General features: G+C 36.7%; 1 protein-coding gene across 7 annotated transcripts in view; it reads left to right on the forward strand.

Annotated features, from left to right (window-relative positions):
- The first annotated feature begins 914 nt into the window (after window positions 1-914).
- The window catches only part of GOLGB1 (golgin B1), a 55,222-nt gene continuing 31,727 nt past the window's right edge, over window positions 915-24,409 (forward strand). Inside the window, exons 1-11 of one of the 7 annotated variants that reach the window (XM_037525463.2) lie at window positions 915-1,035; window positions 3,548-3,639; window positions 5,090-5,242; window positions 5,453-5,605; window positions 7,560-7,688; window positions 9,941-10,066; window positions 12,234-12,356; window positions 13,463-13,576; window positions 14,833-15,235; window positions 18,124-18,230; window positions 23,088-23,202. In XM_037525463.2, the coding sequence (XP_037381360.1) occupies window positions 3,550-3,639; window positions 5,090-5,242; window positions 5,453-5,605; window positions 7,560-7,688; window positions 9,941-10,066; window positions 12,234-12,356; window positions 13,463-13,576; window positions 14,833-15,235; window positions 18,124-18,230; window positions 23,088-23,202 (1,513 nt within the window). In that variant the 5' untranslated portion in view covers window positions 915-1,035; window positions 3,548-3,549. Of the gene's footprint in view, window positions 1,036-1,657; window positions 2,565-3,547; window positions 3,640-4,325; window positions 4,531-4,693; window positions 4,764-5,089; window positions 5,243-5,452; window positions 5,606-7,559; window positions 7,689-9,940; window positions 10,067-12,233; window positions 12,357-13,462; window positions 13,577-14,832; window positions 15,236-17,400; window positions 17,484-18,123; window positions 18,231-23,087; window positions 23,203-24,409 lie in introns of those variants that run through there. The other 6 variants (XM_054700527.1, XM_037525464.2, XM_037525466.2 and 3 more) reach the window with 6 other exon arrangements.

Below are 24,409 nucleotides of genomic sequence, written 5' to 3' on the forward strand. Positions count from 1 at the left end.
GAGACAGAGTGGGGAGCAGAACAGGCGGATGGATTGCTGAGAGGAGCTGCCGGTGAGACAGGAGAGGTCTGTTGAGTCATGTGGGTCACCTCCCTAGCTGGGGATCGAACTTATGCTGCAGTAGCTGTGGATAGCTTGATGGCGCTGTGTCTCTAACCCCTGCCCCACCAGAGAGGCCCTAGGCAATCTACTTTCAGGCTTTAATATTTTCAAAGCAAAACCCATATTCCCACTTCCTTCTCACTGGTCATTCAACAATCTTGACGGTAGCTGGTGCCTGCAATACCGCTCGGCAAAAGCCTGGACCTATCACAATGCCTACCAGTCGGAGGAGTTGGAGGAATCAGCCTTTTTGACCCACCTCCTAAACACCTGACCTTTCCCATAAGGCTCTCCCTCCCGCCACATCCGGCTCCTCCCCGGATATATTCTGCCGGAACTCTTCTCCCTACAGACTAGGCTCCTCCTCCACTTTTATTTATTTATGCATACAAGAGCTGGGCTGGGGTGGGGGTGGGGTACAGGCCAGAGAGGCTCCACCAGAGACAGAGTAGGGAACAGAACAGGCAGACTGCAATACACTACTGAGGGGAGCAGCGGGCGAGTCAGGAGAGGCCTGCCACGCCATGTGGGTTGCTCCCTGGCGGGCAGGGGCTCGAACTCGTGCTGCAGAGGCTGCGGACAGCTTCACAGTGCGGTCTTAACCCCTTGCGCCACCAGGGAGGCCCTTCGTCCTCCACTTTTCAGAGTCCACTGGTTGTTTCTTTAAGGAAGCGGAGTCTTTTCTGCCGGTGATTGGTTTCCGTCTTTGTTGATTGGTTAGTTACAAACGAGGCGTGCCTGGTCTCCTAGGTAACGCGTTTCGAACAGCTCTGATTGGTCCTTGCCTGAACCAATTCTCCCTTTGCTACAGCGAATGGCTCAGTCCCTTGGCGGGGCGCGGCGGTGGTGTTTGTCGCTTGCGGGACTCGCGAGCTGACGTGGCGTAGATTTGCGAGAGGGCCTGCTGGAGCCTCCGGCGGCAGCCTCTGGCGGGTGAGTGGGGGGCGCCCCCTAACTCCTACCCTCCCTGAGTCCCTTAACGGTCACCCCGGCCGCCGGGGCCGCGGGGGCCGCGCTCGGGTGCCCGCCCCTCCTCTCCCGGATTCAGTCCGGGATCCAGCCCTTCACCCGCCTCCCTCTCCCTGCTCGGCCTAGTTCTGTCCCCCACGCGCCCGCTGGTCTCGCCGAAGGACTTCGCGGCCACACCGCGCTGTCTCGGGGGCGCACAGGCTCTGTCTGCCCCTCCCCGTGACATTTCTCCCCCGGTAGCCACCGACTGAGGCGCCGGGTCACTCCTGTGCTCACGGCCCTGTTCTCTGAGCGGCTGCTCCGGCCGACCCGGGGCGCGGCAGCTGGCCGCGGAGAGAACCTGCCGGCCCTGCGCCCAGGCCCAACCTGAACAAACTTAGCGTCCGGAAGGCGAGGCGGGACCCAAACAAATCCCAGGTCTTGAGGGCGGAGATCGCAGAATTGTGAGAGAGAGCAACGCAAAAGGGGTCCTGTCCAATGACCCTGCTAAGAAGTTGCTGGAGAAATTCAGAGAGGAGGTGACCCTGGTGATCCCGTAGATGCTAAAATTCCAGGAATCTGAGGTGGGGAGGGTATGGAGGAAAGGGAACCTGGAGAGAGTTCTGGAGGTCAAAGAACATGATTTTGGTGTTGTGGAGGATGTTTGTTCTGTAGAACGGGAGTGGCGTGCAGGATTGTGAAGGGGAGAGTTAGCTCCTTGACAAATAAGAAATATATTTGGCTGACTTATTTAAAGAGTGCCAGTTGGTCTATAGGGAGAGGGCAATGTAAGAGTAGGACAAATAATTAAAATCACTGGATAAATACGTTGGCTTTTGCGGAGACACTTGGAAACTTTTTGAGTCGTTAAAGAGTTACAGTTATGCTGGATGGCACCGAGGAATTCCCTACAGAAAGACTAGGCCTTTCCAAAAGCAAGTGAATTAGATTTGCATGGTCAGAATGATTGCGAGTAGTCAAAACCACAAAATATTCTTTTAAAAAATGGCAGGATTCGGATTCGGTCACATAACCCCAAATGTCCCCTCCCCTCAGCCAGCCACCGCCTCCCGCCCCACCCAGCGTAGCACTGATCCATCATAATGGAATTACAAGGTGAACATTATTGTCTTAACTACCAGGCCACACAGTATCACTTTGCCAGAAACTGTTCATATAGGAAAGAGTTGAAGAGAACTCAGAAAATACAAACATTGTACACTGACTGATGCACAGCTTTTACTTTTCATCTTTCGATCTGGAATGACCATTTAATGTTTTACTCTTTGTGGCAGTAAACTTGGTTTCCAAACATTTCCAAACATTGTTAATCGCACACCCTACCAGTAACACACATTCGAGCCTGCACGGTCCAAATATTGTATACTTAATTATGGGTAATGTGTGAATAGCACTATAAATATCGAGTATACAAAAATATATTTAAAAGGATAAAAAAAATTTCTCAACGGGACATTCCCAAACTATTTTGAAGACCAGCTAAAGTCATAAAGGTATTTGCTGATTTTTCAAGAAGGCTGTTTGTATCTCGGAGGACCTCCCTCCTAGACGCCTCCTTTTTTTTTTTTTTTAGGACTTCTTTCTTCTGGGATACATTTTCCTCTCCAAAAAAATAATCATTTTTTCAGAGACAATTTTACTTTTGTTTAGAGGGTGTATGGTTCATAAATATTAAAATTCATTGAGGAACATTGTCACAATGTCTGAAATCTCAGCACTTTTTCTGTTAATTGTAAAGGTAGTAGCAGTAGGATCCAAGTTATTTAGAGTAGAAAATTTTAATACAAATTTGAATACAAACAGGCTATTAGAAATGGGTGGGTGTTGGGGGGGAATCTGAACTGAAAGTTATGGAAATGGCCAGTAAGTAAGATACATATTAATACAGGTTAGGCGGTCTAACAAAGTTAAGGATTAAGTCCAGAAACTATTGTACCTTATGGACAATTGTAGCTGTTGGTTTTTTATAAACCTTTCCATTTAAAATGAGAAATATATTGAAATTTGTGTGAAATCACATGGCTTATCGGGAATGGGTTCATAAAATTTTTTTTTGCTGAATCATAGGTTTATTTGACAAAGTAAGAGAGAATAAGTTTGCATGGAAAGAATAGTTAGAAATTCATGTTTGTAAATGAAATTATGATAATGTAAGATGCAGATAATGTAAGATAATGTAAGATGCATTACCTTAAAGATAATGTAAGATGCATTATTTCTCACTAAACAATTATGTATTTGTAATGCAAAAAAATTAGTAATGGTGATTAAAATCTCTGGTTGCAACTGAAAAGAACGGTGTATGACTGCACTGTACGTAATCAAATGCCCTTTAAAGCATGGTCTTGCTACAGTATGTGTTCAATATATATCAACTGCAGTTTTATTACTTCACTTATAGATGATACAGTTACCAATATAAGAGAAGCCTAAATCCATTTTACTGATTCCGATCCTTCCTTACCTTATCCTGCAGATATGTTGAGTCGATTGTCAGGATTGGCACATGTTGTTTTGCACGAAATATCAGGAGACTACACTGATCAGAATGAGAGGCTGGTAGATGCTGTGAGTAGATTTGTTCTGAATTAAATTGACAAGACCTAAGATAGATGGGAGTAAGCCCCCTTCCTTGTGCTATGTAGAAGAGAGGAAGAGGATCAAAATTTTTTTTAATTTATTTGTTATGCATGGAAGAACTGGGGTCTAGGCCAGAGATGCAGGAGGTGAGAGGATTCACCAGAGAGAATGGGGAGCAGAACCAGTGGATCTACTGAAATGCACTGCTGAGGGGAGTGACTGGTGAGACAGGAGAGGTCTACTGAGCCATGTGGGTCACCCTCCCTAGCTGGGGATCGAACTCATGCTGCAGTAGCTGTGGATAGCTTGATGGCGCTGTGTCTCTAACCCCTGCCCCACCAGGGAGGCTGGAGACAACTTTCAGGCTTTAATATTTTAAAAGCAAAACCCATATTCCCACTTCCTTCTCACTGGTCATTCAACAATCTTGATGGTAGCTAGTGCCTGCAGTACCGGCTCTCGGCTCTCGGCAAAAGCCTGGGTCATAATGCCTACCAGTCGGAGGAATTGAAGGAAACAGCCTTTTTGACCCACCTCCTAGAGTAAACACCTGACCTTTCCCAGAACGCCCTCCCTCCCACCATATCCGGCTCCTCTCCGGATATATTCTTCCAGAACTCTTCTCCCTACTGACTACACTCCTCCTCCACTTGTTTTTTGTTTTTTTTTTTAAGATTGATTTACTTATGCATACAAGACCTGGGGTAAAGGCCAGAGAGGATTTGCACTGGGTTAGCTCCCTGGCCTTGGATTGAACTCAGCCATGCTAGTGCTGAGACTAACCACCAGGGAGGCCCCAGAAGATGAAAAATATTGAGATTTTGATGCTTCTCTTGTAATTTTCGACTAAGAGCCACAGTGATGGGAATCAAATCTTAGGTGAGATTTGGAATATCTTTCTCATTGCTAGATTAACTCCTCCTTGAGTGTATATTCTGGTCCCATAGTGAAGTTTTGAGTGACAAATGGTGGCATTGCACACCTTTCGGGTTTGATAATATCTGTTATTGTAAATTCGTGTCCTGCTTCTCTTTTCTTGTAGTTTGTATTGTATTTTTGAGGACCATATAAGGCATCGAAAGAAGTCCTTCAATTTTCTGAAAAGATAAGAAGTATGGCTTAATTGTTCAGAGAAATTTTATTCACCTGATTTCTTAATTTTAAATGTTGGGCTCTTTGTGGTCTTTGTTGCCCATTGCTTATCTCTTTGGTAAAATTCAGATAATAAGACTATTAATGAAATCATTATAAAATGATTAATATTTACAAAATACTTAATTTATTGTAATGATTATGATAATATTAGATCAGAGTTGGAAATCTTTTTAAGTAAGGATATAAAGTGGGCAGAAAGTAAGATGAAGTTAGAATGAAAGATCTTCTATATGGAAACTAATCTTTTCCCTGGTACTTTGGCAACTTTTTGTCTAAATATTAGGAAAATTCCCAAACACCGGATATGGAAATTAGTGATACAACACAAGATGATGTTCTGAAGCGCCTGGCTGATGCAGAACGCTTAGTAGCAGAACAGAAAGTAATCATTAGACAGAAGGAAATTCAACTACAAGAAAAGGATGAACTTCTACAGGTATCATGATTTTTCTTCTTCCTTATTGAGCATTTGATAAATTTGATAGACATACCATTCACTTAGATTTTTCTACTAACTTAGATTTTAAGACAACCTGATTCTTTTTTCCTTAATACTAGAAGATGGTACCTACTGAGAATAACTTATTCTGTTCTGGATAAGTAATATGCAATCATTTATGTATTGGCTGTCATTGTTCTGTAACAGGAAGAAAGAAAAATTTCTGATAAAAAGATCAAAAAATTGAAACTCCATGCGAAGGCCAAATTAACCTCTTTGAATAAACATATAGAAGAAATGCAGGCTCAAGCAGGGACTGTTCTGCCAACACAATCTCATTCAGAAGAGCCATTTTTCAAGGTATGTGGTGGGTGGTTGTTTTCTGTGGGAGAAAAGCCTCCCAATTTAGCATATCTTCATTAGTCACATTTACAATGCTGAAGTAACACAGCACCAAATGCTGGCCTTTCCTAGTGAGTTAGCAGTTTAGCTGGGCTTATAAATCAAATATAAAGAGAATGAAAGAACAACAGAAAACTTGGAAACGAACTGCCAATTGTGGCCTAGACTTTCAGAAAATTAAAAAAGTTGACAGATAAAATAGGTACTGAGATGAGGTCTTTAAATAAGAGAATCACATACCTCTCACACCCCTTTGGAGGTGTTTCATCCATTGGAGGATAAACTACCTGGTCTCTACAGTTTTGAAATTCTTTAATTCAGTGACTTGATTCAAAATATTTTATGTCCTCAGTGGTCACTAGTGGATGAAAGTTTTATGCATTTCAGCCTGAATCAGTGGGATTGCCTTGGGTTCTCTCTGGGCATATGAGTGTGTGATCACCACCAACAAAACAGATGAAGGTTGGGATTAGAGGGAAGAGTAAGGAAAGCAGTGCCTTTTGAGAAATACAGGTTTGTCCTAATACTTGTTTTTATTATTTTTTCCTCTTTTGCTAAACTGGAGAACAAGAAACTTGAGTTTGGTGGAAAGTTTGGTGCAGAATATCTGGAGGCCAGCATAGCACAAATGCACACTGTATCTGGCCCAGACTTCACTCTGCATCAGAAATCTTTTATTTTCTTAGTTTTACCCTGTGACCCACTATTACTCTTATTCTCATTATTTTCAGTTCCTGGGAAATTAGATTGTCTAGATACAACTCTTTGGAGTCAGTAGTTAGCTCCCTGGTTCCTGGTTAGTCTTTCTTTTCTGGGTCTAATGCTAAGAAGACATTTTTTCCTGAATTGGTAGCCTTATTTAAGTTCTCAAAGTTTATTTTAGAAGCTTTTCTAATTTTTTTCCAAATAATTTCTTCATCTTGATTTTCTTTTTACTTTTTGTTTTTTCCTGATAATTCTACTTCGCCCTGGCTATGATAACACCTGCCTGCCTCTCCCAATTTGCTTTGTTTCTTCTGAGTTTCACTCTGCTATTTTAGATTTTTAATCTATCCATTTTGTACTCAGCTTCTTTTTTTAAGCTTTGAGATCTTAAGTCAGTGCCTTACAGCTTCATTTCCTTCCTCTGTTAAATTAGGCTTGAATTAAATAATTTCTAACTTCCAGCAGTCAGTCACAGCAACCATTTAACTCTTGTATATTCATTACAGAATTAAATATGTGGAAAAACAGTTGAGGGAATGATAGCAATTCCCAGATGCTTAACCATTATGTTGAACAATGTTTAAATTACTCTGTTTAGTTCTAATAAACAGACTAGGTTTAGGTGGGGCATGAGGTGGTGAGTTTAATAGTGAGGCAGTCAGATTCAGTTTAAATAAGAGCTTTTGGGCAAAATATAGATTAAAAGCATTGGGTTTCTCTTCACTCACTGTTATTTGGACATTTTGTCCCTGACTTAAGAGTACTGTGGTTTCCTGAATTTTGTCCTCTGGTTCTTCAATGCAGCAAGACTAGGAGTTTCCTAAAGTTTTAGTCCTGCATAGTACTGACCGGCTTTACTCAGCTAAAAACAATAAAAATGGGGGACTTGGCACTATTTTTAATTTCTTCTAGTAACAACTCTTCTCCCATATCTAACTGTTTTGAGTTGCTCTCCATCATCCTCAGGTAACAAAATTTATAGCTGTTATCTGAGGGGGCATGTTTCTAATAGAAGATACTTGGTCATTCTAAAACTGGAAAACTCTTAATATTCCTTCCTTGTTGTTAGATTAGGTTTTATTTCTTATTCCCATCCATTTTGTAAAACTATAATCAAATGATTCTATAGGACAAAGTAGAGCGAAAGGTCAAATATATATTCATTGTAATCCTTTTAAAGAAATGCCTATATTTCCTCCATTTTCAGGATGAGAAGAGTTCTGCAGAGGAAATAATGGAATTGGATAAGATAAAATGTAAACTCAAGGAGAAGGAAGAACTAATTAGCAGTTTGAAAGACCAGCTAACCCAAGCACAGGCAGAACAAACTACACTGGTAGGGCCATAGGTCACTTTATAATCAGTGACTTAGTGATCACTAAAGCCCAATGAATTATTATATATAACAAATGTGTTTTTCTAGATATCCTATGGCTATTTAATCTGTTTCTATCAATTTCCTTCCCTTCCTTCTTAAATCTAGTAATTACTACTAAACTATGCATTAGTATTTGTCATTCTCTGTTGATATTTGTAGGTACCCAGTACTTTCTTTCAAATGTGGTCTCACATATTTTCATTTCAGAAGAGTTTTTTGAATTCTATAGTTTGTAGTATTTGGTTTGTTTTTTCTGTTACCCATATTTCCACCTTTGATTATCTTCAATATTTGTCACTGTCTTGCAAATTTTTTTGTCTCTCAAAAAAAGAAAAACTTTTCTCCCCCTTGCCTTAGTTCCATTAAGGAATGTTATGTTTATTTGCCTTTGTATTTATTCTTATTTTGTCATTTTTGAAATGATTTTTTTTTCTTTTTTATCAAATTCTTGAGTTCTAGCACCTCATTTCTGAGTTTTCCTGATTTATGTTGTTCTTGTACACCTTATATAATTTTCTTAATTTTAAACACTTTTTGAGATAGATCACAATTTCAGTTTGGTTTTTGGGCATGCCTCTGGTATGCTTTTACCACCTGTAAGTTTATTGTTCTGATCATTAGCTTGTTTTTCAAAATGGTAACCTTGTATGGGATTTGACCTTGATCTTTTTATATTTCTTATTTTTGTGTGAAATTAATTTTCCTAAACTTTTAGAAGGAGGATTGGGTTCCAGATAACATTTTTTACTTGACACACCTCTCTTTTGAGTTTTTCATATTGTGTCTAAAAATATAGCACTGAATTTCTGTGATTTCCTGGCTTTCTTCCCCTGCCCTTCACTTTGGTCTGTGTGACATTGGGCAACAGTAATATAATGTGAGCCACATGTATAATGTAAAAATTTTTAGTAGTTAAGAAAGGCAAATTAGCTTTAATAGTATATTTCATTTAGTCCACTATATTAAAAATATTGTATCTTCAAGATTAGTGTAAAATTATTTTGTGTTATTTTACCTTTTTTTTTCCACTAAGCTGAAATTTGGTATTTTACATTCTATCTCAGTTTGAATACTAAATTTTCATTGAATATACCTTAGCTCTTTAGATTTCATAAAATTTCCACTTGAAAAAAGATTCATGTGCTCAAGTTGTTCAAAACATACTTAAACGTGTTCCAGTAACTAAACTTGTGTCGAAACATCATTTTCCTTTAATATTTGTAGGTGCATGGAAGAATTGGTTAATTTTACATTAACTTGACTTTGAAAAGCATAACAACTTCAAACCTATGTATAAGAAATGAAAGCATACACCCATATAAAGACTTGTGTGAAAATGGTCACAGCACTCTCTTTTGTAATAACCAAAAACTGGAAACAACTTATAAAGTGAAATGTAGTCATACTAGTGGAAAATAACTTATATTTAATTTAAAATAATATTAATAGTGAAATGCACATTGGGCATACTGTAAGTCCTATATTGGCATATATGGTTAGTTGATAATGAATTATATGCACATATGCAGACCTTTTTCTTCTGTTTCTGTTATCCCTAGTCTCTTAATTTTTGTTTTACTCCCAGAAGTTTCTTTTTTGTGACAGTCCATGCCTGATGAGACAGCTTTGAGACTTCAGAGGACCCACCTAGATTGTTCTACCTTTTCGTCCTTCTTACTGTGGACTCTCTTTACTTACCCAATATTAGAAAATGGGACAATTCTGCCAGCTTTAACTGCTGTTCTAAGATTGACCAACTGTGCTTTACAATAAGAATTTATTGTCCATTTGAGGGTTTTCTTTTTCTGAAGATCTTTGGAAATTACCTTATTGTTCCCTTCTTCCTCTCCACAGTGTCTAATGCCATGCAGGTCTTATGTCTTGCTTATATTTTGTGGTTTGTGGGATTTACCTTCCTAATTTTGTTATAAATAATGTACATGGACTTTAGGTTTTACTGTGTAGTTGTACTGTCTCATTCTTTGTAAAGATTCAGAGAAGTTGAATTGCTGCTATAGCTTTTATCTCATTCTGATCAATAATTTTGATAATTACTTTTTAAAAATCACAGTACCTGCAATTCCCTTGTATTAGGCAGAAATTAGAACAATATGGGTAGGTATTTAGGGCAAATGAGAAAGAGAGATCAAAGATTTAAGAGTGCTAAGTCTTTTGCTTAAATAAATACTTTTTTCCTTCTATATCTTCAGTTTGATAACAGTTCTACAGACACGGAAGAATTTGTAATGATGAAACAACAGCTCCAAGACAAAGAAGATATTATCAGTACCTTGCAAGCCCAGCTTAGCCAGACACAGGCAGAGCAGGCTGCTCAGGTAGGATGGGATACCTCATAATCATTAGGCTAAAGAATCACAATAGCATAATGGGTTATTACATGATAGGTCAATTCAACGAGTCACTTTTAAAACTTTAATATAGTAGACAAAACTATAAGTACAGATTAGGAGGGGTGATATTAGAAGAAATTAGAAGTTATTTACCTTTATGAATTTGTCTTAGCCTAGTTGATGATTGTTTCTTAGTTTTGCAGGCCCAGAAATTGGACTTTAGTAGCATAAAAGAGGGTAAGGGTGAAAGCAAAGGGTTGGGTGCTTTGATGGTGGGTGTGGTGTGGTGTGGTATCATAATCTGAGGAACAGGTGTGAACCTATTCCCGTAGATCATATAGACAGTGTTGTAAGCCAATGCTACCTCAAAAAAAAAAAAAAAAAGTATGTAATGAGACTGTGTGCTCCCTGCCCTATGTTTTTTTTAAACTATCACCATTCATTTAATTTTAATGGAAGTTTATTTAGTGCACAATAAGAAAGCATTGCAGGTTATATGATTCAATTATAAATGCACCAATTTGTGACTTCCTTCTTCATATTTATTTCTGCTGCCGGTACTAGAGTATGTCCATTGGCTTTTCTCAATTCTATTTTTTTAAATTTCCAATTTTGACCACCCACCTCCATATATTTTCTTTAGGAATGCTTTTCACACATAAAAGTTTTTTCTCCTGACGTGCCTTTGCTTAATAGTCAATCTTTTCTATTGGGTATATGTTGATTTCTTGTAGTATTAGTGGTACCTTCTGTTTATAGATAGCCTACTGCTGTGTTTACAGTTAAAATTGTACATGCTGAAATCCTTACTTTTACCTATCAGCTTTATTTGTGTCCTCTTTTATATGTAGGTTTTATATAGAAGAAAGGATGGAGAAAGAGAAACTATGATTTTTACCAATGAATGGCTTAAAATGCAGAAATCCAAATTTAATAATAAATCTAACAAATTTAGAAAGTCATTGAGAAAAAGTGCATAGCAAGCAGCAACACAAACTGAAATTATTTTGATAATTGAAAAATTATTGTGAGAGTGTACCAAGGTTACATGGAAAAGTTAGGATTTAGGAGAAATTGTCATTGCTAGATAATACAGACAAGATGAGGGAAGGTATTCCATTTCTGAGAACGGTGTGAGCAAAGTCTCAGAGAAAAGATAATCTGGTACAATTATGGGAAAGGATGTATAGATGATTTTGGCTAATATGAGCTACTCTAATGTCTATCCACTTGAAAACATAGGCTCCCATAATCATAGTGGTGCAAGAATTCATACCACAAAAACAATTATGAAGATATTTTTCTCCTGTTTAGAAGGCGAGCCAAGGTCAATTAAAGGCATCACAAACTGAGAAATCGGCAATAGTTGAAGGATCAGTGCAAAATGGGCAAGCTAATGGCTGGTTGGCATGCTCAACCACAGATCTTAAGGAAATGAATAAGCAGGTATATATACCTGACACCAGAAAACAAAACACTGGTACTGAGCAGCTCACAGTCATTTGGTGTTTCCATTTCATTTTCCTAAGAGCCAGTTATAGATGAAGGTGACCTGGAAGCCTGCAAGTAACGACAGCTGAAATTAGCCATCTGGGGAGATGGTATGGGTTTAGAAATATACCACTTTCTTTGGTGGCAGCATTCTTTGAAAATAAGACTAGAAAGAAAGATTTATATTTCTAATTGGAGAGAATTTTGTGTATAAAATTCATTAGTTTGAAGTTTTACGTTGGCCATAAGAATTTAAGTGAAAGTTTTGAGAATTGAGTGTGATAGTGAAAGAAGTGTTTAGGGCTCAATAGATCTGACTTCACTTTGTATATTTAATAATCTAATCTCTGTAGAACCTTTTTACAGCATGCCTCTTGTGTATTTAAACATGTCTAGTAACCATGCCAGTAAGGCTTTAAATCAGAATATATTTAGACTAACTTTTGAATTTGATAATTGGGTTTCTCTCACATTGGAAGTTACTGTCAGGCCTTACTTTCTTCCAACTTTCTCATCCTTGACATTCAAAAATTAATTTAAAAAACCTATCGTCTGTCAATTTTCAGTGTCTTGTTTGGAGAATAGCCTGTGACTTTTGTTTGTGCGATATCTGATATTCGGAGAGCGTAACTTGTTTAGTTTCTCTGGTGTGTATCTTCAGTTGAGTTCCATGCAGCAGGTGGTCCGAGAAAAAGATGCCCGCTTTGAAACACAGGTTCGTCTTCATGAAGATGAGCTTCTTCAGTTAGTAACCCAGGCAGATGTGGAAACAGAGATGCAACAGGTGTGTTGCTAAAACTTAGTAGAACGACTCATTTTGGTTAACATTTAATTGTTATCATAGCATATATCATAGCACTTTTCTGCCCTTACCCCCTCTCTCCATTTGGTCTTAGTGTGCTCCTTAGTTGGTTTCTTTTTGGTGTTCTTGTCTTCTCTTGCATATTAATCATTACTTCTTATCCTTGCCTCTAACCAAGGTGTTGGTACTCAAAAGCTGAATTTATTGCGCAAATGTACGTGGTAGTCAGAAATTGGTTTCTCTTCTGTTTGCTGATTGTAGTTTACCTTTGTGCAGTAAGCTTCAAATCAATAAAGTCATTTCTAAACTTCCAAAAAATTAAAGATGAGGAGTAGTGATTTTAAAGTCATCAAATTTTTCAATGAATCAATAATTTTTTAAAAAAATTAAGTGAGTATATTTTGCAAATTGGCTTCATTGCTTTTGAGTGTATCATCTATTAACTCAAACGTCCTCGTTTTTATTTAGTGTGTAGTGTGGTAGCCAATGGCACTCCAGTGGTATTTCCTGGTTGATCCATTTAATTGTTTTCCAATGAAAACTTCTTGTTTTTAAGCACTCCTTCAGTATACATTACTGCAGTTTAAGAATATATACTTTTGAAAGAATATCAGTGTGTATATGTAGCACTGATTGTTTATTCCACAAATGTTTATCAAGTGCATGTCCTATGCATGGAACTAGAAGAGAAATGGTTTTTCCTACAGAGAATGTTCTCGCTGGTAAATGAGATATATGTGTACCTATGTTATTTAAGTAGAAGACATTGACTATATAATTTTAAAAGTGGATATTGTCACTTCCTCTAATTGTTAAAAAGGCTCCCATACTTGCTGTGTGTCAGGTTAGTTGTTAGTGTTCTAAAACAATTTTGGACATTTTTGGATTTTTTTTTGTGCTGGTGAAGGGGGAGCATGACATGCTGGTGTCCCACTTTTCAATCTGTCATACTCAGTCCAAAAATCTTAAGAAATCTTTTTTTTTTTTAAAGAAATGTTAAGTACACATATCTACGTAGCAATTTAAAAGGTAAGCAGGTAATGGTGCTTGCTAGTTACCATATTATATGTAAAATGTTTTCTACTTAGAAATTGCGGGTGCTGCAGAGGAAACTTGAAGAACATGAAGAAGCCTTGTTGGGCCGTGCTCAGGTTGTTGATTTGCTGCAGCAAGAGCTGAGTGCAGCTGAGCAGAAAAACCAGGTACTGCCTAATGATATTTACTGCCTGCCTCAATGTTTACTGCATGTTAGTTTGCCAAGCAGTAGGTAAAAATCCTATTATAAGTCTTCAGAGAATTGATGCTATTTATTCATTCTTTCAGCAAATTTCCTGTGGTTAAGTGGTAGTGATAAAGTGACAAGCAAAACAGATACAGTTCTTTCTCTCATCAAGTTTATACCTTTTATTGTTGCTCTTTTTTGTGTGATTTTATGTCTAGACTTGTAGAATGTGGTATTTTCCTCTAGTGAATTTATTTTCTGTCAGTTTATCCCTTCTCTGTCTTATACTGTTCCTCCTTTGCTGGTTTTTGTTGGTTGATTTTTTTGTTGGATTGACATAATTCCACCACAGTCTTCCTTGACTCTAAAGGTAATCAAGGCTCCTGATGGTCTAAAAATCTTAAAATTAGGTATCTACTCCCTGCCTATAGTCCACCTGCCAGTGCTTTCTCAGATTGCCCTGACCTTCACTCTCTGGACATCCCTTGGCCCCTCTCACTTTGTTCTTCTAATATGTTAATTCTTTCTTGGGTTCTTTCCTTTCTTTGTCTGTGTGAGTCTATATCTGACCACTTGGACCAGCCATTGGTTTCCTTGTGTTCCCAGCCCATTATGTTCAAATAGCCAAATCCTACTACAGTCCACATTGTCTGTCTGTTCATTTGGGTGCTCTGTGCTGCTGGGGAAAGATGTCTCCTTCCTTCTTAATTTTTAACTCTCCTTGAGAAGGACTTTGTTTCTTGCATAGGAAGTTTCCCATCCTAACAAACCCCATTTCCTGATCTCAAGGCTCCTCTTTATCAGTCAGTCAGGGTCAAATCCCAGCTATGCACTTACCAGATAAGTACTATTAACTTCAAGTTCTTTGAGGGTAAAGACTGAATTCATTCATTCATTTACTCATTAATTCAGTATTGAGTATCATGTAATCAATATGCTATATACTTGCTAGGTGCTAGAGAATAATGATAGTAAAACAGACCATGGATAATAACAGTTCCTTCCCTTACTGAACATATTGTTTAGTGAAAAATAAAGTAAAAGATAATGCCACAAATAAATATAAATGAATACAAACTGTCAAAAGTATCAAGAAGTAAAATCAGAGAGACTTATACAATTATAGACTTGGTCGAGTATCTAGCCCCATGCTTCACCAAGAAGAGGCACTTTGCAATGCTTATTGAAATGAGAAAATGAATTTATGTTTCACGAGACTGTCTTTTTTTCCTTTAGAGTCTATCTCAGCAGTTACAGCAGATGGAAGCTGAGCATACTACTTTAAGGAACATTGTAGAAACAGAAAAGCAGGAGTCTAAACTTCTGATAGAAAAGATGGAACTTGAGGTGGCAGAGAGAAAATTATCTTCTCATAACCTGCAGGAAGAAATACATCAGCTTCTAGAACAACTGGAGAAAGCAGGTCAAGTCCAGGCTGAACTACAGTCCAGAAACAATGCTTTGGAACAGAAGCACAATGCAGAAATGGAAGAAAAAAACTCTCATATTTTGAATCTTCAAAAGAATGAACAAGAACTGCACTCTATCTGTGATGCGCTGAAAGAAGAAAATTTAAAGCTTCTCCAAGATAAGAGTGAACAGGCAGTTCATTCAGCCCAAACCATTCAACAGTTGGAAAGTGAGTATTTGATTACTTTTGAAGTCCATTTGTCTAGCCCCTGAGTGACTCCTACTTTAAAATGTCAAGGATCTGTTAACATTGTCTGTTCAAACCAAGTGAATCAGTAGAAGGATGAAGAAAGACATTTCTGCTGAAATCTTTGTTTTATAAATTCTCCTGTTTTTGTCGGAAGTTATAACCTGGCATACTGTTGTAATTAACATTACAGCATTTAGAACTGTTGATAGTGGTATGTGAAACATGACGGTACTCTGAAAGATTCAGTGACTGCAATGAATAAGATTTGAATTAATTTATGGAGAACTCAGGCCAGAAATCAGTGCATAGGTAGGGACTCTGAATTGTATGGGGTGATCCTTGCTTTTAAAGGTTCTGAATACATTTACCCCTTAAGAAGATTTTTTTTTTTGTAGTCACCACTTTTTTTAATTTTTTTTTTAAGTAAAACAGTAAGATCTCTGTAGTACCGGATAAAAAAAATTACATAGCTAGCCAGTTATTAGAAATAAACAATTTGCTACTTTTGCTTCTATGTCAGAATTACATTTTATTAGTCTACTAAATATTCACCAATTATTGACAAATTAAAGATTTTACTTATTTAACCATTCCTTTTTGAAAATTGTTACTTTACTAATGACTAAACTTTCCGGGAAGTTCTCGGTACACCAACTACATTTTTAACCTCCACTTACAGGTATGCACTTCCTGTACTCTAACTAGGAGCTTCTTTTTACCCTTCAGAGATATTTTTGTGATCTAAATAGACTTTTTTATTGTATAACTTTATATCACTGGTTTTCCTCATGGCACTAATTATTACTTGAACATAGATTTATTTCTTCATTAACTTGTTAATCATATCTTTCCCAATTTCAACTTTTTTTTTATAATAAATTTTATTTTTATATTCCCCATACAATTGCAACCCCGTTATTTTGACCCCAATCCCTCCCCTCCTGCCCCCCATCCCCCATAGAGTGTCTCTGGTTCATAGTTTTTTGTTGATTTTGATTTTCACTTTCTTATAGTTATTCATTTTCCTGGTCCCTTATTTAAGTTTTCTAGATTCCTGCTATGAGTGAGACCATCCGGTATTTTTCTTTTTCTTTCTGGCTTATTTCGCTGAGCATGATCCCTTCCAGCGCCATCCATGTTGCTGCAAATTGCATGTGTTTATCTTTTTTGAATGCTGAGTAATATTCCATGGTGTATATGTACCACATCTTCTTGATCCAGTCATCTATTTTTGGGCATTTGGGCTGTTTCCAAAGCTTAGCTATTGTAAACAGTGCTGCTATAAACATAGGGGTGCAGGTGCTCTTTGGAATTGATGTTTCTGTGTCCTTTGGGTAAATACCTAGGAGTGGAATTGCCGGATCATATGGAAGCTCTATGTTTAATAGGTCCAGAAATCTCCACACAGCTCTCCATAGTGGTTGGACCAGTTTGCACTCCCACCAACAGTGTAGAAGAGTTCCTTTTCTCCACACCCTCGCCAACATTTGTTGTTGCTAGTTTTTTTAGTAAGTGCCATTCTCACTGGTGTAAGATGGTATCTCATGGTAGGTTTGATTTGCATTTCCCTGATTACAAGTGATGTTGAACATTTTTTCATATGTCTGTTGGCCATTTGCATTTCCTCTTCAGAGAAGTTTCTTTTTAGCTCTTCTGCCCGTTTTTTGACTGGATTATTTTCTTTGTTGTTGTTGAGTCTCATCAGCTCTTTGTAGATTTTTGTGATCAGTCCTTTATCATTAGTGTTGTGTGCAAAAATGTTCTCCCAGTTGGTGTACCCCTTAAGAAGATTTAAAGACTGCAGGGGAGGAGGAGGGAGAGAGATCAGAGGAAGGGAGGGAGGAAGGGAGGAACACAGGACTGAGGTGAATGGTGCACGGGTGCATTGGTGAAGGAAACTCTATGGGGACTACACCTGAGGAGGTGGGGGGAAGCAAATATTGTTTAAAAATGAACAATGATGTAAAAAATAAAAATTAAGAAAAAAAGAAAGATTTAAAGAAATCTTGGGCCTCCCTGGTGGTACAGGGGTTAAAGTCTCAGTGCTATCACTGAGAAAATGAATTTATGTTTCACGAGACTGTCTTTTTTTCCTTTAGAGTCTGTCTCAGCAGTTACAGCAGATGGAAGCTGAGCATACTACTTTAACGAACATTGTAGAAACAGAAAGCAGGAGTCTAAACTTCTGATAAAAAAGATGGAACTTGAGGTGGCAGAGAGAAAGCAGGTAGCTGACCCACATGTGTTGCAGCAGACCTCTCCTGTCTTGCCTGCTGCTCCCCTCAGCAGTGTATTTCAGTAGATCTCCCTGTTCTGCTCCCCACTCTATCTCTGGTGAATCCTCTCACCCCTCGCACCTCTAGCCTAGACCTCAGTTCTTGTATGCATAAATAAATAAAACAAATCTTTTAAGAAAACTTATTTTTTAGAAAAGTATTATGAGAATAACGGATGCCTCTAATTTAGTTTAATTTTAACAGATTGGCATATATTTAAAGGAAAGATTTTAGGTAGAAGCAAGCTGAAGATTGATCTGTATTGAGGAACTGACCATCATCAGAAAGCCTTGAGGAACTTTACATGGGAACAGTGTATCATGTGCTCAGGCAGTCATCTCAACAGGGGACCGTGTTCATGTTTAAAACCTTAGAAAAGCTTGCTATCGAATCTTGGTGGTTTTCATAACCGATGAAGAGTGAGTGAAAAATGCCAAATTTCTAAGGGGCAAAGGAAAAATGACTTTTTAAAAAGTCATTTTAACTAAGATAATTGAACTAGAGCATATAATGTGTTCCAACAATAATCATTCAGTAAGTTTCAGCCTTGAGACTAAGACCATTTCTATTTACTAATTTTCTTTTCCATAGATCAACTCCAGCAACAATCCAAAGAAATGAGTGAATTTCTGAATAAACCAAAACATGAAATAGCATCTCAGACGACTTCTCCAGATGTTTATAATGAGGGCACAGAGGTAATTAAATGTGCACTTCTTATGGGTCTGATCTTTTTGTCTTTGTTGTATTTGTACTTTGGTGTTCTACTGAGAGAAATTATTCAGAAAGCAAGATAAGCCTTCTATTTTTTCTACCTGTTAAATGCTTTTGGGAAGGCAGCTGCATTTGAAAGGAGTCGTGAGGTACATTAGAGTTACAGCAATGAATGACAAAATCCTAGGTAACAAGCACCATGATGCCATGAGCTTTTCTGGGTATCATGTTCTAGAAATCTGTATTGAAGACGAATTATTATTTTTAATCTTAGTCATTTTCCCCTGTTGAGAAGTCATTTTTATATTTAGTAGACTGAAATTGGTTAGTTTTAATGTACAAAATTCTGTCTAATCAAACTTAAAAGTATATTATAGAAACCATAATGCTCACATTAAATAATTAACAGTAAAAAATTAAATTGCCAAGTGGCTGCTATTGGTCAGTATATTCTCTCTTCCTTCTTAAAAATCTCTGGGAAGCTAGATTATAATTATCAGAAGGCCCCTGATTAAGCATGAATATCAGAACAAGGAGAATCAGAACAAGGAGAATTAGTTTGATGGTCTTAATTAGCTAGTGTCAAACTGGGGTAACTGGATTCATTCTTATCACTCTATTATATCCTTCCAAAATGGCAGGTACATTGACCAGAAGAGTCCCATAGCTTCATTAATACTGTGTACTGACAAAAATCTTTGCTTCCTGATTTCTAGCATATGGATTTTCCAACCTCTTCTGTTCTCAACCTTTTCCGCCAGTGTTTTGTTAAAATATCTTTCAACAATTCAAAAAAATTGAAAGAAGTTATAGTGAACACCTGTGTACTCACCATTTACCTGTGTACTCACTATTTTGCCCTTGTAAAATATCTGTCCATTTATCCATCCTTCAATTCATCTTGATTTTTATACATTTCCAGTAAGTTGTCAATACTTTTCTCTAAGTATTTCATGATACATATCACTGAGTAGATTTTTATATATTTGTTTATAGTTCTCTTTCCTGTGAAGTGGTAAGATTTATGCAACATTAAATGTGCAAACATGTAATATTCTTGAGTTTTGTCAGATGTATGCACCAAATCCCTATCAAAATATATCACCATCACCCCACAAAGTATCCACATACCCTTTTGCCGTAAATCCCAAATTTCCCCTTCAGAGATGACCAGTGTTCCAGTCCTTCTCCATACATTAGTTTTACCTGCTTTGCATCATATAAATGTAATCATACAGTAGGTGCTGTTTTGTATAAAACTTCTTTCACTCAGCATATTTTGAGATTCGTTCATGTTGTCGTATTTATCAATTTATTCTTTCATATTGCTGAGAACTCATCCATCTTATGGATATACCACTTTTTCCTTTTGCATGATGGTGCTGTAATTTCCTTTTTTGATTGATGCCTGTATTTATTGATGCTTTGACTATTATGAATTAATCTGCTATAAAAATTCTCTATAAGCATTTTGCATAGACATACATTTTCATTTATCTTCAGTAAATACAAGATGAGAAATTTCTGGGCATAGTGTAAGAATATATTTATCTTTATAAGGAATTGTGAGGTTTTTTCCCAAAGTGATTATATTATTTTATACTCCCACCTAAAATATATGAAAATTCTAGTTGCTCCACATTACCTCCAAGATTTGATATTGTTATTTTAAAACTTTTAACCTACTAGCTGTAATGGTATTTCATTGTGGTCTCAGTGTGCATTTTCCTGATGCCAAATGATGCTGAACATTTTTTCTTGAGATTCTTGACCATGTGTATATCTTCTTATCTGTTCTTATCTTCTTATCTTCTTATCATTTCCCCATTTTAAAAATTAACTTCTTTGCCTTTTTATAATATCAAATTGTAGCAATTCTTTATGTTTATTATCAGATGTTTGGTGAATATTTTTCCCACACTGTGGCTTGCTTCCTGTTCATGAGTTCTTTGTAGATCTATGATTATCAGCCCCTTGTCAAATGTATGGTGTGCAAATAATTTTTTCCCATTTAGCAGGCTGTCTTTTTGTTTTAGTTATGGTCTCTTTTGTTGTGTGGAAGCTTTTTAGTTTGATGCAGATCCAGTTGTTTATGAATTTTTTATTGTGATTACACTGAATCTATAAATTGCTTCGGGGACTATGGCCATTATAAGAACTCTGATTCTTCCAATTCATGAGCAGGGTCTATCTTTCCATTTCTTTGTGTCTCCCTCTATTTCCTTTAACAGTGTAATAGTTTTCCTTGTTAGGTGTACTCCTGCTTATGTTTTCTTCCACAGACTTTATGGTTCTAGCTTTCACAGTGAATTTTATCTGAACCTCAATAAAATTTTGTTAAGGGTAAAGGTTCTTTATTTTCTCCTATATAGATACCAATTGCTTAGCACCACTTATTTTATTTTTTTTTTAATTGAAGTAACGAACACTGGCTTATAACATCATATAGGCTTCAGGGTAATATTGCATCATTATAAATCAACATTTGTATACCTTACATTATGTCCACCAGTAAAAGTCTAATTTCATTCTCTAGCAGACAACCCATTTATCTGCTTTCCCATCCCCTTTTCCTTTTGGTAACCATTAATTTGGTTTTGTAATCTAAAAGTTTATTTTTTTTAATTTAGTTTATCTTTTAAGTGCCTCATGTAAGTGAAATCATATGGTGTTTTTCTTTCTTTATCTGACTTATTTTACTAATCATAATATCCTCTAGGTCCATCGATGTTGCTGCAAATAGCAGGATTTCATCTTTTTTTTTAGACCTGAGTTGTATTCCATTGTGTGTGTATACCACATCTTCTTTATCCAATCATCTGTTATAGAGCACTTATGTTGTTTCTATCTCTTAGCTAATGTAAATAATGACATGATGAACATGGATGGGGTCAGCACCATTTTTAGAAGAGGCTTTGTTTTTCTCATTAGATTGCTTTCATACCTTTGTTGAAAACCTATGGTTAATAGGCTATTTCTGAACTCCCTATGTTGATATATTGACCTGTTTATAATCCTTATGCATGATTCTCACGGTCTTCCTTACTATCGTTTGTAGTTAGTTTTGAAGTCGGGTAATATAAATCCTTTGACTTTGTTCTCCTTTTCAAAATTGCTTTGGTTACTCCAGGTCCTTTGCTTTTCCACAAAAATCATACATCTTTATCACATTTTAGTTAAAAAAAAAAAGCTGGATGGAATTTTGACTTAGCATTGTTTGGAATTTATAGATTAATTTGGGAGTCTTAACATCTTAGCTCTACTGAACTTCTCAATGTATCAATATCACTCTCCACTTATTTGTTTATTATTATTAAATTGTTTTGATGTGTCATTCGTTTACATAACTATTTAGTTTCAAGAGTACAGCTTCATACCTCAACATGTGCACGTGCTTCATTCACCCACCACCACAGGTCCTGTGCCACAACACTGTGATGTAAACCCTGTAATCCCACCTCCCTCTGCCGCATCTTTCCTTTCTAGTAACCACCAGGTTTTTCAGAGTCTCAGAGTTATGTCTGTTGTGTTTAGCCAGCTTGTTTCCTTTGGTTATTTGTATTCCACAAATGAGTGAAACCATTTCTTTCACTTTCTTATTTCACTTAGCATAATCACATCGATTCATATTGTTGCAAAACACATGATTTCATTTTTGTTAATAGCTAAGTAGTATTCCATTGAATATATATTCCATAATTCCTTTATCCAGTTGTCTGTCATTGGGCATTTAGGTTGGTTCCATGACTTGGCTGTTGTGAATAATGCTTCTATGAACACAGTTTATTTATTTGAAGAGTTTTGATTACTTCTCATTAACCAATAATTTGGATTCAAACCACAAATTCTGGCTGATAGTCACTCAAAACTCAGTTCAATTATTTTTGCCTTAGCTAAATTGCTTTGACACAGCCCTGTAAATGCATAGTTTATTGTTCCATCAGAAATTCAGCCTGCATTTACATATGGAATTCAGGGATCCCTCTTGTTTAATTTTTTCTTTTCCCTCCTCTCTGATTTTCCCCCTTACATTCTGGCAGCTGTATTTGTCCTAAAATGACACTCTACTTTCTTCAAGTGAGAAAGACCTGTGACTTTTCTGTTGGTGTTTTACTTACCCTTTATAATGCAAACTGAAAAGTTCCCTCAAGAAAAAAGCCGTAAAATCCTTGAATTCATTTTTTGCTGTTTCTTTGTAATCAAAATGAAGGTTTGTGGCTCAGTACTGTAAAAACCCTTACGCCTTAATGATTTTACAATTTTATGAAAATTATATAGAATACTCCTATTGGAGAAGAAAAACAAAAAAAAAAGACATAAACTAAAGATGTGGCATAAGTAGATATTTTCATGTCATCAGAAAAATAAACCTAGATACATAAATTGTGAGGGAATTTTTGTTATACTTGGAAAAAGCAAAGACAGTTACGCCTCTTTTTGCTTTCATAAGGGGTATGTATTACTGTTCTTCTTTGGAAGCCTCTCTTCATCATCAGTCTCCTTCAAGAGAGTGACTTTGTTACCCAACTAGCGTTAGTATAATTTACGTTATTTCTGAAATCGTCTTTTTGTGCCATAGACCTGAGATTTATTTGTAATCCAGGCTTTAGTCTTAAATGCAAAAGCCAAGGCACTCGAAGTTTGTGTGCAATATTTTCTCTATCTTCAGATAAAAAAACATTATGTCAAAGATTACCTTGGAAGATAAGTAGATGCTATTTTTAAACTATTTTCATGGCTGAGAAACTTCTGGAAGACAAAAATGATGGAGGCTATCTGGGCATTAGTATGAAAAATTTTCACTGGAAAATCATTAATTTGTTTGTCTTTCTATAATTTAGGCCAACATGGAGGAGAACGTTGACTTACTACAGAAGAGAGTAGTAGAATTAGAGAATGAAAATAAAGCCTTGCTTCTTAGTTCTACAGAGCTTCAGGAGCTAAAAGCTGAGAACGGTATGTGTAATGAAAACCATAATTCTCTGTCTTCTTAACTCACAAATGCCTCTACTTTTATCATTGTACACCTATAACTTGTATTCCCTACTTCAATTATAATAAAGAACTTAGTGAGCAGAGCTAGTATTTCCCAAAGACAGGATTAATAATACACAATTAGAGCACAATATCAGCATTTATATTAAGTATAGCATTTTATAGTTGGGGCTACTGATAGGGGCAGGATCTCTGTATATTCATTTTGTAGCAGAGAGTGATTCTTATCTGAAGTACGGGTTGAATCAGACCTTAAAAAAGATAGCTTTTTAAATAGGCAAGTGAATAGATAAATGATATTCCCAGTAGTATATCTGTGGGGTGAAGTAACAGAGATCAATATAAAGGCTCAAAAGTACAAGTCATTTTGATTTTTGCTTATGCTATGGAATGTTTAGAACACAATCCCTTTCTTTCAGCCTAATTCTTAGTCATCTTCAGTACTCAATTAGGGCATTTTCTTTTCCAGGAAGTCAAACGTGATTCCCCAAAACTAGGTTAATATGCACTTTGGTACTTGTGTCATATCTTTGTGTCTCTTTAACATTGTATTCAAATCTTCTGTTTATATGTTTATATTTTTCACTTTAAGCTCTTCAAAGTTAAAGTATAAGCTTTTCAAGGTTAGGGACATTTTTTTAATCTTTGCTTTACTATTCACTAAGAACTGTTGATAGTATAGTACCTTCCATATAGTGGCTACTAAATAAAACTTTGTTAGATTGAACTAAGCGTTTTGTTCTATTGGACTATGTGAATAGTTAGTAAGAATGAAGACTTTCCTCCTTTCATAATTACCTGCTTTACAAGAACTTATCAAGGACCTTATAGTTTTGGTAGCATATTGTTCACATTTTACTGATCTATTTTATGCTGCATTAACTTTCTGCTATACTTTGTCTTCTAAGAGTAATAATGAATATCAGGTAAAGTTTGTGCCATTTCTGAAACTTTAAAGCAATTATTTCTCACCGAGCCATTTTACATTTTATAGTTTTATTTAGCTTTAAACTTGGGATTCTATACCTTAGTAGATAATTCTCACTCTTGCTAATGCATAGAGATTATCTCTAATTCAGCTGATAATTCAACGCAATCAGTGCACTTTTTGGGACCTTATCCATGATGTATATTTTGCAGTTTTACAGTACCTTGTCAATTTCATGTA

This window comes from Talpa occidentalis, unplaced genomic scaffold (assembly GCF_014898055.3).
Source record: "Talpa occidentalis isolate TD23 unplaced genomic scaffold, MPIMG_talOcc4v2.1 talOcc4.4, whole genome shotgun sequence".
Lineage (NCBI taxonomy): Eukaryota > Metazoa > Chordata > Mammalia > Eulipotyphla > Talpidae > Talpa > Talpa occidentalis.